Below are 12,096 nucleotides of genomic sequence, written 5' to 3'. Positions count from 1 at the left end.
AAAGGTGAAACTTCAAATCCTCTCAACTGCTCTGTAAATTGTGATGGCCGACATATATGTATTAAGTGCTTGGCAAACAAAACAGACACCAACACTGCTTGTTAATCGCCGTCACTCTTCGTTAAACGCCACGTTAATTAAATAAATTCTAATTCTGTTTATACATAAGTAATGGCAAACTATGATAGTAAAAACTTATTTCAGTCTCAAAATCTAATATGGGTGAAACGAAAAAAAAAATGCAGTAAGTTTTTTATTGAAGGCTGTGACCTTCACGCCGTACTGGACGGCTTTTGTCCCGTCTCGAAAACCGTACCGGGTAAACTTTTCGTTCACTTTCAGCGATTGTGCCCGCCCGCCACTGGGAATTAAAAGGGAGTTTAGGCAACGACGATGGCGACGGCAACGAGAACGGCAAAAAAGAAAGAGGTTTAGACAAGCAAAACAACAACTTTGCACATGCATCACGCTTTTTGTACATTTCTCTGCCGTCGTTGCACGACTACAACGTGAAACTGCCTAATTTCACGTTTCGTCGAGGACGGAAACAAAAGACAACAACTTTCTTTTTCTTTTCCTGAACTTTGATGCAGTCCTTTAGAATTCAACCCCCAAAAAATTTGCCAAGATTTGACGAATTAAACGAGATGGAATAAGCGCGATAAAGTTTGAGGCAGCGCAAATTCACTTTTTAAGTGACGTTTTCGTAGCCGTCGCCGTCGTCGTTGTTTAAACTCCCTTAAACGACGCTTGCAAAGCGTTATACGTTGTAACGTAGTGGATTTAGGCCATTCTGTGTTGTGACTCTGAGTACAGAAAGGTAGACGTAAACTTCGATAGGAAATCGAGTGAGAAAAACAATAAGAATGAAAAAAAAAAACTTATTTTCAAAACATCAGGCGTGTAGGCCTCTTCGCAGCAGACGTTAAACAATTGCTTATTTTTTTCATTTTTAGAAACCTCCATTTGTAGATAATATCAATTTTTGTTGTTGTTTGTTTATTTGCCTTTCTGCAAAGACAAAAATAAAATTAACACACACAAGATCTATGCAAATAAATATCTTCTTTAATTACTTAACAGACGGTTTGTACACATATTTACATATATAAACATACAATTTTTTAAATAATGCTTCACAAGTGCAATTCAGCCTACTTTTTCTCAAATTTAAACTGCGATCGTTTGCGTGTCTTGTTAGTTTTCTTTTTCTTTTTTCTGGATTCTTCCTCGAACCTTGGGGGCTCTGATAAAAAAAGAAGAGATCAAGTTAACACTTAAAGCACCAAACACAATTTCTCGTTGTCGTTTAACCCATTCGCCCCTGAACCGCCCGTAACCGCCCGTGCGGATCCAGGTCCTTTCTACCCTTTGTGACGTCATCAGTTTTAACGGTCAAGGACAACTTTCTTCGCTAACTTGTGCAGAGTGAAGAGATCTTTCAAACCATACCAGAATGACCACAATTCAGTCAAGGACACCGGAGAAAGAAGCAAAAAACCACGTGACAAGGACCTGAAAATCTCCATGAAAATCTTGTTCCATTACCCACCTACCTTTCCTTTCACCTAATCCTAAGATCCTAAAAGCTTTCCTAAAAACTCTTCCCACCAAAATGAAGCCTACTAAATGCCCAGCAAGAGAAAAAAAAAAATGAGGCAAGAAAAGCGAAAAAAGAAGGGAAGAGAGAAAGCGAAAAGTAAAAGTCAAGACTGCTGTGTCACTTTTAAACCCAAAAACTGTCGAAATTTTGCTTTCTGCGCATGCCCGAACTTCGCAAGCTGATATTTTGCATCTGGATCAGAAGGCCGCCAAGTGTACGACCTGTAAACCGGTTTGTGGTAAGTTTTAGCTCTTTATAGCACGACAGTGACCAGAAAACCACTCGACTAGCTTCAAAACGCGTTTTTCGGCAAAATCCCCAGGAGCGAATGGGTTAAATAAGAAGATAAAGGAAAATAAACCTGACATTATATTTTAACATTAACACGAATTAATTTCAGAATTTCAGCCTTTGAATGAAATCCTAGGGTGTGACCATTCAAATGAAAACTCTTCAGCAGTACTTAAACGTGGTACTATTTATTTAGTATGTAGTTCAAACTTTTGAGTCTGTGGATGAAATCCTATGGTGTAACCATTCAAATGAAACCTCTTCAGCAGTACTTTCACATGGTACTATTTATTTCGTATGTCGGTCTACTTTAAGCCTGTTCGGAGACCCTTTATTTTTCTAGAGATTCAGTCGAACGCACGTATGAAAATGAAAACCGCGGGGGATTTATTAACCGCTAGCGCTCCTTCTGATGTTCTCGGCACTCGCAAAAATTCGTCCAAGAAACAAGAAGAAACGTCTGTGGACAGGCTATAATGTACCTTCCGAGTGTGCGGGTGAAATTCTATGGTGTGACGATTCAAATGAAACCTCTTCATACAGGGTACCATTTATTTATTTATTTAGTATGCGGTTCTAACTTGTGGATGAAATCCTTTAGCGTGAATTTTCGAATAAAACCGTTTGAACATAGCTTGCGAATACAGCCGTCCCTCTCACCGCACCCTGTCGCTGCCGCACAATATAACTAGTCATTATTTTTGTTACCTGTGCTTGGACTTGTGTCAATAAAGAAGTCATCATCAAGATTCACCTTGGGAGGAGTCTCATCTTCACTTTCTATTAAAATATAAGAATTTTACCCACTGACTGCTTGACGTTTCGTAAACCATGCTTTTTTGAGGCGACCAACAATACCTAGAGTACTAAGTAAGCGACGAGACTCGACGAAGTCGCTTCCGTCTCTGATGTTACAATACAGCTTTTGGTTTTGGGAATGCACAGGTTCTATTCTAACAACGGGGCAAAAAACAACCTGGCCTTAGCTCAATTTTCGCAATTTTCCCCCTCCCTCCTTTCTTTTTGCTTTTCTTTCCTAATGCTGTTTTTCGTTTGGCTGGAATTCGACTTGGTGATACTTCCTTCTTCTCGCTAAAACTGGGGAGAGAGAAAAAATAATTTAATAGAAATGGTACCGACTGCAATATTACTTCGAACGTCGACTTCTCGTCGGTGGCGTGATGATCTTAACTCGGTAAGGATCGAGGGTGTGACATTTGAGGTAATACCCAGTATGGGTATAAGTACCCGGTGTAGTTAAGTCAGTTGATATAGTTTACGTCATAGAAAGTGTGGCATATGGGGTTATATTCACGAGTTGTTTGTGTCAAAACCCGAACAAGCGAGGTACGAGCGAGTGAGGGCTTTTGACACAACTACGCTGTCGTTGATTGGTTATACCTTCACATACGAAAACAGCTGTACGCTATTGTGATTGGCCGTATAAGCTTTTCTCACACGTGACAATAAAGCGTATAGATTTCTACAAAATTAATAAGCTTTACGAAATAGCATTCTCGTGATACGCGTAATAAGAAACATACGCCCATTAAGGTACAATAAGGAAGAGCATCGAAGAAGAGTAATGCTGCCTGTACCCCTCACCAGACGGAAAGTTAGAACGCCGCGTTCCCCCACCAAATGTGTCGCCAGTACGACATTCGCCTTTCATTTATTACAAAGTCTTATTATCTACTTAAGGAGACAGCGTGGCCGAGTGGTCAGCGCGTCGGACTCGCAATCCGGCGGTCCCGGGTTCGAGTCCCGCTCTGGCCACTTGCTGGATTTGTGCTCGGTCGTCCCGAGTTCAAATTCTCGGCCACGCTTGTAAATAGCCAACTGGTTGTCTCCTGCCAGTTGGGGTTTTTAATCCTGTTATGTTGTATTTGAATTATTTGTTTCTAATATTTGAGTGGAGTGCCTGTAAATTAGCTGGACAAGCTAAGTGCTCTTTCCACTATAAACAAGCTTTTAACCTTTTTTAACCTTTTAACCTACCCAGTTAACACGAGCTTTCACATCAAAGATTGTATTATAAAAATAACTGAACAGAAATACATTTATGTTCTCATTCAGGTGAATAAATAGATACCTTACCATCTTTCCTTTCTTGTTCCACTTGTTTAGTGTTGCCTTCCATTGACTTTGGTTTTTCAGCCTTTGTTTGTTTAAATCCTTTGCCCATTTGTCCAATTGTCTCGGATGCATCCTCCAACTCTCCAATCGCAATCTTCTCTGAGATGTCTTTAAGAATTTGTTCTAAAATTTTGCAATAGAATTCAATATATAACTTAACAGCGTGACTTAAAGTAACTGGTCCGAACTGCCAACAAATTGAGTGAAACAAGAAAATAACAGCGGCTCAAAACAGTAAAGGAAGGTACATTCCTTGCGGACACCTCTATAATACGGACTGTTCGTTTGGTCCCAAAAATGCCAAAAATCATACATTCCCTACCTCTATAATACGGACACCTCTGTAAAGCGGACACTTGGTTCTGTCCCTTTGCTATCTGTATTAAGGAGGTTTGACTGTAATACGGACACCTCTGTAAAGCGGACACTTGGTTCTGTCCCTTTGGTGTCCGTATTAAAGAGGTTTGACTGTAATACAGACACCTCTGTAAAGAGGACACTTGGTTCTGTCCCTTTGGTGTCCATATCAAAGAGGTTTGACTGTAATACAGACACCTCTGTAAAGTGGACACTTGGTTCTGTCCCTTTGGTGTCCATATCAAAGAGGTTTGACTGTAATACAGACACCTCTGTAAAGTGGAGACTTGGTTCTGTCCCTTTGGTGTCCATATCAAAGAGGTTTGACTGTAATACAGACACCTCTGTAAAGTGGAGACTTGGTTCTGTCCCTTTGGTGTCCATATCAAAGAGGTTTGACTGTAATACAGACACCTCTGTAAAGTGGAGACTTGGTTCTGTCCCTTTGGTGTCCATATCAAAGAGGTTTGACTGTAATACAGACACCTCTGTAAAGTGGACACTTGGTTCTGTCCCTTTGGTGTCCATATCAAAGAGGTTTGACTGTAATACAGACACCTCTGTAAAGCGGACACTTGGTTCTGTCCCTTTGGTGTCCATATCAAAGAGGTTTGACTGTAATACAGACACCTCTGTAAAGTGGACACTTGGTTCTGTCCCTTTGGTGTCCATATCAAAGAGGTTTGACTGTAATACAGACACCTCTGTAAAGTGGAGACTTGGTTCTGTCCCTTTGGTGTCCATATCAAAGAGGTTTGACTGTAATACAGACACCTCTGTAAAGTGGACACTTGGTTCTGTCCCTTTGGTGTCCATATCAAAGAGGTTTGACTGTAATACAGACACCTCTGTAAAGCGGACACTTGGTTCTGTCCCTTTGGTGTCCATATCAAAGAGGTTTGACTGTAATACAGACACCTCTGTAAAGTGGACACTTGGTTCTGTCCCTTTGGTGTCCATATCAAAGAGGTTTGACTGTAATACAGACACCTCTGTAAAGTGGAGACTTGGTTCTGTCCCTTTGGTGTCCATATCAAAGAGGTTTGACTGTAATACAGACACCTCTGTAAAGTGGAGACTTGGTTCTGTCCCTTTGGTATCCCTATTAAAGAGGTTTGACTGTAAGAAAACGTTTAAATTTGCCACCATTTTGCGGCTCCATTCATCTCAGTCTTCTCTCGAAAGCCTCTCAAAAACAAAGGAACACGTGATTAAGATACAAGTAAACAAGTGTGGAAGTTTAGAAATATTTTTCCAATTCACAAACTGAAACAGCAAGTAAGATGCCCGTAAAATGCATTACAATTTGATGCAACAAAACAGGCGATCCTACTAAAAGAATATTATTATTCATTCAAAATATTTCCCCGATTCTGATTGGCTAAAAGCACACACATAATTCACCATAACCAGTTACTGGTGACCAAATTTGGAAGAATTTTGTGTTTAACGAGGAAATGACGTCAAAAATGCAGCGTTCCTGCAGGTTAAGGCACCGTTAACCGAGAAGACCTGGAAACGAAGTTGAGTTGTTTTGGTTGTGAAAACAAAAAATGGCGGACATTTCACTCGTTTCAAGAGTAAGAAATAGGTGAAATTATAGCTAAAAAAAAGGCATGAACAGCAGGAACACAACTAGAACGGCGACATCTGCTATTTGGAGAACATTTGCAGAGCTGAAAAACCCGTAAACATGCACTATCAAAGGTGAACTTAACATCGATAGAGGTAAGCATGTTTTAGCTAACTATGAATTATTTTGAGTGAATATAAAACAATTATTGAATTAGGCTTTCATATCATATGAAGAATTATGGAGATCTTGGAGGGTATTATCCACCTCGGCCTATGGCCTCGACAGATAACACCCTCCTCGATCTCCATAATAAATTCTTCATAAGATACTCAGCCTCATTCATTAATTGTTAATTAAAGTATGCATAAAATCGACAATTTAGAAATCACGTCGCCATTTTTTTTTCGCAGAGGTTCTCGTAGTAATGTGTACTTTCAATTAAATAATAAACGTTATACGCCATGGGCGCTTTAAGGCCTAATAACGGCAATGCCAATGAGTACGTCACTGGAAAATTGACTTCATGTCCTTTCAAACGTTTTCACAAGTTGTTCAGTTACTTAAACAACCCCAGGTAGGGGAGGTATCCCGCTTATGTGGGGTAACTGGCCTGTCCATATAACCTCTCCATTTAATTATGAGTTGATCATGTTTACATGATACTGTAGGTTGAGTGACCCACCCAGGCGGGTTGCCCGATCTGTCAGTCCGGGCACCCTCTCAGCCGAGATCTAATTTTGCCAAGTGAATGTTTCAAGTTGGGGTAACCCACCTAGCCGGCGTTAAATTCACGTTACATCAAATTCGCGCCAAATTCTGGTCTGGCAAGTCAGTTCTAACATTGAAATTGAAAGCATCCCAAGTTTATAACCACAAATATCTATCCAAACATCTAAGCTGCGGCCGAACGATTATAAAATTCTCTGAATGTGGCAGTTGGATAATTTCTCTAAGAGGCCAACTCTTGGCCAACTCTAGTTAAGGATGCTTTCTTTCTTCTTCCTGGGGGTGTTGCTTATGCAACCTTTGACTGTCAAAGTAACGCTTAGCTTTTTTTCCCATTGTATACCTTGTTTCTGAAGAACTTCTACATTGGTGTATGACGTGGCAGGAAAGAGAGAAATGTACTTTACGTCTTGTGGGAAGTGCTATAACAAAAAAAACAACAAAGAAAACTGTAACTTAGCCACTAAAGCTACATACATATATGTAAATTTTTCTTTAATGCCTACTCACAATAATATAATTCCACTGTAGTTTAATTTCTTCAAGTTCTTTCCACAGTGCATTTCTAAAAGAAAGTAAACAAAATGACTTAGCAGCAAAGAAAGTACTTCTTTAGAATATAATTTATGACAATATTATTAGATGGACCGTCAAACTTGTTTGCATTACTGTTGTAACCTACAGTAGTATATTGTGGGCAGTTATGCAGTGTATAGCCTGGGACCAGGCTCTGCTGTGGGAAAAAAATGGCAAAAATTGGAGTTACGAGGCACAAAAGTCGGCGAGCGAGGTGAGCTGGGTAGCAGACTGGGGAAGGAAAAGGGTGGTCCCACCATTTCCCCTCTCTTTAATCACCAATTTTTTTGTATCCATTTCCCCAACTGCGGAGCTTGGTTCCGGACTATTGTATGTTTTGCTGAGTAGTTAATAAAGTTAATTCAGAAGAACACAACTTGGTAACAACACAACTTTTATTACTGCAATATATTGACTGCAACTGCTATTTTATTGGTACAACAATAATGATTCACACTCTGTAATTGAGGCACGCAGCACACTAATCTTTGGTTTTCCTGTGGTTCCTTGGGTGTCCTGTTACCATAAAGGTGTTACATCTCAATTCTAATGTCAGGATAATTCTTAGCAGACATGGCCAGTGGTTTCATTCTAACTTAATTTAAAATTGCAACACATCTTTTGCATCATTCTAATTGCAGTTTTGCATACTATGGCAGGTGCAAGCAGTTTCACCATTATTTAATTAAGTGACTGTAAACTGGCTAATAAAGGCACAAATCACAAAGATTTCATGATTTTAGGACTCTTGTAGTCCTTTAACCAACAACTATCAATTGACCCGATACAAGGGTCTGTAATTAGCATACTAGTAATGTGTATATCAGATCAGTTCATAGTTTTTCAGATGATGTTTAACTGCCCAGCATCTGCTCACAGCATTATACTTACAACATTATTGGTAATCTCTGGTATATCTACTGCTAGTTTATTCTTTTCACAAAATCTTGCACTAACCTGCATGTCAACTTGATACAATTTACTGTATGCTCTTTAGGTACATACTGTATGTACAAGTTAAAGGGAAACAGTCAGCTGGTGCAGTATGCGCATTAAATACCATTTCTTGGCTGATTTGCATGTCACAAGACGAACGTGAAACAAAAGCGTATCCGGAATACTCTAAACAAACCTTGTAAAGTTGAACTTGTTACAAGCCAAAATTGTAATTATAGGCCCTAAGCCACAACAGATCTAGAGCACTCATTTTTTATATACCATTGAGAATTCACCAATGGATTTTTCAAGGGAAGCCAAACATCGACCAATACTTCTGAATTTGAACATCAGTAGAGGTGAGAAATTGCACGAAGTCTGAGTGATTGTACTGTGTGGAAGGTTCACGGTTGAGAACGCTTGATTTTCCCAATATATGTAACCATTTCCATCCATTTTCCAAATATATATAACGATTTTTATCTCGTCAATGTTACTGATTCATTTCTCTCCTTATTTTGGTAAACGAAGGCGATTTCTCCCGCCCAGTGCCTACGCGTTTCTAACCTCTTATGTTCATGTTCCTTTGAACACTGTTTTAAACCAAATATGATAAAATAATCTAATAGGATGAGTAAAAGTTTGCTCAAAAAGAGATTTTCAGTAAAAGATCAAGGATCGAATGAAACACTAGGTAGGATTGAAGCGGATTTCTAGATGTATTGTACCTGTAGATTTGATTTCGGGTTAAGGTAAACGCTTTTCAAACTGGCAAAAGTAGTGTCCAGGTCAGCGAGGTCCCATAGCTTACTGTGTCCCTTTAAACCCATTGACTCCATAGATTTGTTGATTTATACAAAAGACAAAAAATACTGGTGATAGCCTGTGGCCTAAAACCAACCCTTGTTACATTGGCCTACATGTAGCTACACCCTCGGGGGGAGAGTGCGGCTACACACAGGCTATTGTTACTTGACAGGGTTGTCAACAAGAGCTGGGGGCTGGGTATTTCCTTCGGCTAGTATAAAGGCCCCTGGCTACTTTCATTGGAAAATAGAAGAAAAATAGAACCAAAAGAAAAAATCCCTAGCTGTTTAAATGGCAACTTGAAATTCTGGTGACAACCCTGCCTATACATGTACCTACAGATAATGAGGAGAAAGACTGACAAACCTTTCTTCATTTTCACTGCATTCTTTTAGCTCTCTCAGACAGGTTTTGTACTTCCTAAAGAGCTTTCTTTTTTCTAAAAATAAACCAATGTAGAAAGGAAAACATTGACTTAAATAAAACATTATATTAATCACATCACAAAATGATTTTAGTACATAGGCAAGATTTAGACTCATTCACCGAAACGTCCTGGGTAAAGGTAAACCATTGAGTTAGCAGCAAGGTAGACAAATTAACTGCATTCATATTTTTTGACACACACCCATGACATGAATTCCTTCCCACTAATAAAAACGTCTGAAATATGCTTGCCAAAAATGGGACTTACTTACATGAGAAGATTCTGCTAAAATATTTCAGGGATTCCTATTTGCCACTTAAAAAAACAGAAGGAAACTGGCTGAGTTAGCTTTTGCAAATACTTCTGGTATCATTACTGAGCTATTGGCCAATTTGTTTCACCTGTCCCCAGTAACAGTACCAGAACTCTTTGCGAAAGTTAACTCGGTTCAGTTACCATCAAGTTTCTAAAGTGGCAAATAACATACATGTAAGGTTGCCAGGCCTTAATATAAGCTTAAGGTTGACTACATTCACATATATTTTGATCTGATTCATCAGCAACCCTGTTAGTTTCACAAATCAGTGGCACCCCTTGAGCAGCAAAGTTATGACTTACCAAAAAATTTCACTTTCTTACATCGCTGAATAATTATTTTCTCTTTATCTTCCTTTGCTTTGTCTTTGATGGTTTCTTTCAACACTTCAAGCATTCTTTCTTGTACAACTCGCACAGTGGCTGGCAGGTCAGACTATAACACCAACAACAACAGCATATATAAAATGTTTATTAATGAGATCAGTGTTCTGTAACACAAGTCTTCAGCACCACAAACAACTATAATGAAAAGAATAATATCTTGTTCAGGAGGTGTGCTATTGCAGTCAAACCCTGCTTTATGCTTAATACTGACAACTCATTGTTACCGACAGTTTGCTTTGTCCTTGGGGAAAGAAAGCCCTTACATGTACATCTTCTCTAAATTCAACCTGTTTAATACTGAAACTTAATGTGCACACTTTCTGTGGCCTTGTCGGTGAACCCTTTAACAGGGTTTGACTGTGGTTCCTTTTAATTTTAATTTACCTAAATTTTTATGGTTTTGTGTACTAGGTTTCCATGACACCTACGTCCGGGGCTTTCTGAGCTCATTTTTTTTGTATCATTGCCCACAATGGTATACATGTACAACTGTAACATGAGGTTACCACCAAGGTATTGCTCTGTAAGATCTCTTCATCCCTGTTTCTATTCATTCTTCAAAAGATACTTGTGTCAGCAAGTTACTTCAAAGCTTGCCCTCTTTGAACAATCATGTACAAGTAAAAGCCCTCTCACATGAGCTTCCTCTGTTTTTACAGGTGTGTGAAATGTTTCAGAGGAAATGCTGTACAAAAAGCGTAATGTAAAAACATAAAATGGCTTGAACTTGTTGTTCATATTTAGCCAATTTTTGTAGGGAGTATCACCTATATTTTGACTTTTGTTTGAGCACGAGAAAGGATACACAAATTTGGGAGAATAAAAACTACAGTGAGGGGCTAGTAAAGGCTCACACATGTTAGAAGCCCGCTCAGTAAAGGGGTGGGGGGTATACCCCATGTCTAAATTTCAAATACAGCCATCTTGCATTTTGAGGAGTAGGCCATGTCACTGTTGGTATTTATCAGTTATCCATCTTGGTGTTGTTTGTCACAATTAATTATTTTTCAACCAGTCTTATGTTGCTGTTTCCAGGCCATGTCGTTTGTCTGAATTTTACACTAACATGGCTTTATGATAGTTATTTGTTATTTAATAGTTTTTTAATTTATTTATATGCTGGTGTAAATTTAACTGCAATCTGAGTCAGCTCTACATGTATGCTGTGAGCAGAGGCTCTTTAATCTTCTTAAATAACTCGAAAAAGGAAGTCTCCTCCTCTTCATTTTCCTCTTCCCTTTGAAGATCAAAGGGCCTCTGCTCGCAGGTCAATCCAGCTCAACTTGACCATCTTTGGAAGTGTAACTCTCACTAGGTCACTAAAACACAGAAAAACTTGAACCTTCTAGAGTTCTAAACAGGCAGATGAGGACGTGATCAATTTTTGCGAAAATTCACGTTAAAACCTAAAAGTTGAAAGTTGATTGCTTTAGAATTTGTTCATCTAATTACACTACGAAAATTCAATACTATTCAACTTATGCAGCTACAAGAAAGGAGAAGTACGTGTCAGAATATGACCGTACCGGCCCGTTCTCTGACATGCAGCAAACAACACGTGCGTACACATATCAAGATTTGCTGGTGCTGACTGCAGACTTGCCTTTTTAAGCAGCCTTTGCACATCTCTGAGTTTGTTCTTCAGGGATTTAGGCTGCTTGTTTTTGTTGGCACCTCCTTGAGCAGCCTTTCCAGCGGAACGGTTCAAGCCCTGCTTCCTAGGACCCATACGTTCTTTAGCGAAGTTGATTGGAAAGAACATAAATGAGAGCCCGCGGCATCTGATGCAGCGTTTACTTACCCCAGAAAGCGGTAGGTACTTCATATATGATTATTATTATTATTCACCTAAATATGCCTATTATTATTGTACAATAAATAACAATATACCCACACCTATACATCACACCTATACAACACCATATACTCCTACACATCACCATATACCCCTATACATTC

At 39.1% G+C, this 12,096-nt stretch overlaps 1 protein-coding gene across 2 annotated transcripts; it reads right to left on the bottom strand.

Annotated features, from left to right (window-relative positions):
* Window positions 1-1,050: 1,050 nt before the first annotated feature.
* LOC140946725 (uncharacterized) lies at window positions 1,051-11,872 on the bottom strand. Of its 2 annotated transcripts, XM_073395831.1 has the most exons (8): window positions 11,741-11,872; window positions 10,054-10,186; window positions 9,375-9,447; window positions 7,200-7,254; window positions 7,033-7,111; window positions 3,992-4,153; window positions 2,603-2,674; window positions 1,051-1,246 (listed from the first exon to the last, which is right to left on the bottom strand). In XM_073395831.1, exons 1-8 carry the CDS (start codon window positions 11,864-11,866, stop codon window positions 1,155-1,157), a joined length of 792 nt encoding a protein of 263 aa, XP_073251932.1. In that variant the 5' UTR covers window positions 11,867-11,872; the 3' UTR covers window positions 1,051-1,154. The 2 variants fall into 2 exon arrangements, with proteins under 2 accessions (XP_073251932.1, XP_073251933.1); XM_073395832.1 differs by lacking the exon at window positions 2,603-2,674.
* Between the last annotated feature and the right edge of the window lie 224 nt (window positions 11,873-12,096).

The sequence above is a fragment of the Porites lutea genome, chromosome 8 (genome assembly GCF_958299795.1).
Source record: "Porites lutea chromosome 8, jaPorLute2.1, whole genome shotgun sequence".
In the NCBI taxonomy this organism is placed as follows: domain Eukaryota; kingdom Metazoa; phylum Cnidaria; class Anthozoa; order Scleractinia; family Poritidae; genus Porites; species Porites lutea.
Note: the sequence above shows the minus strand (reverse complement) of the source record. Positions and strands in the feature narration are given on the sequence as shown.

What these genes read in the sequence shown, in the direction of transcription:
- LOC140946725 (XM_073395831.1), bottom strand. Translation starts at nt 11,866, where the DNA reads ATGGGTCCTAGGAAGCAGGGCTTGAACCGTTCCGCTGGAAAGGCTGCT. An exon ending in TACAGTGGAATTATATTATT is followed by an intron (nt 7,112 to 7,199) that starts GTGAGTAGGCAT and finishes TTTTTGTTATAG; the next exon opens with CACTTCCCACAAGACGTAAA. An exon ending in TGACACAAGTCCAAGCACAG is followed by an intron (nt 1,247 to 2,602) that starts GTAACAAAAATA and finishes TTTTTTTATCAG; the next exon opens with AGCCCCCAAGGTTCGAGGAA.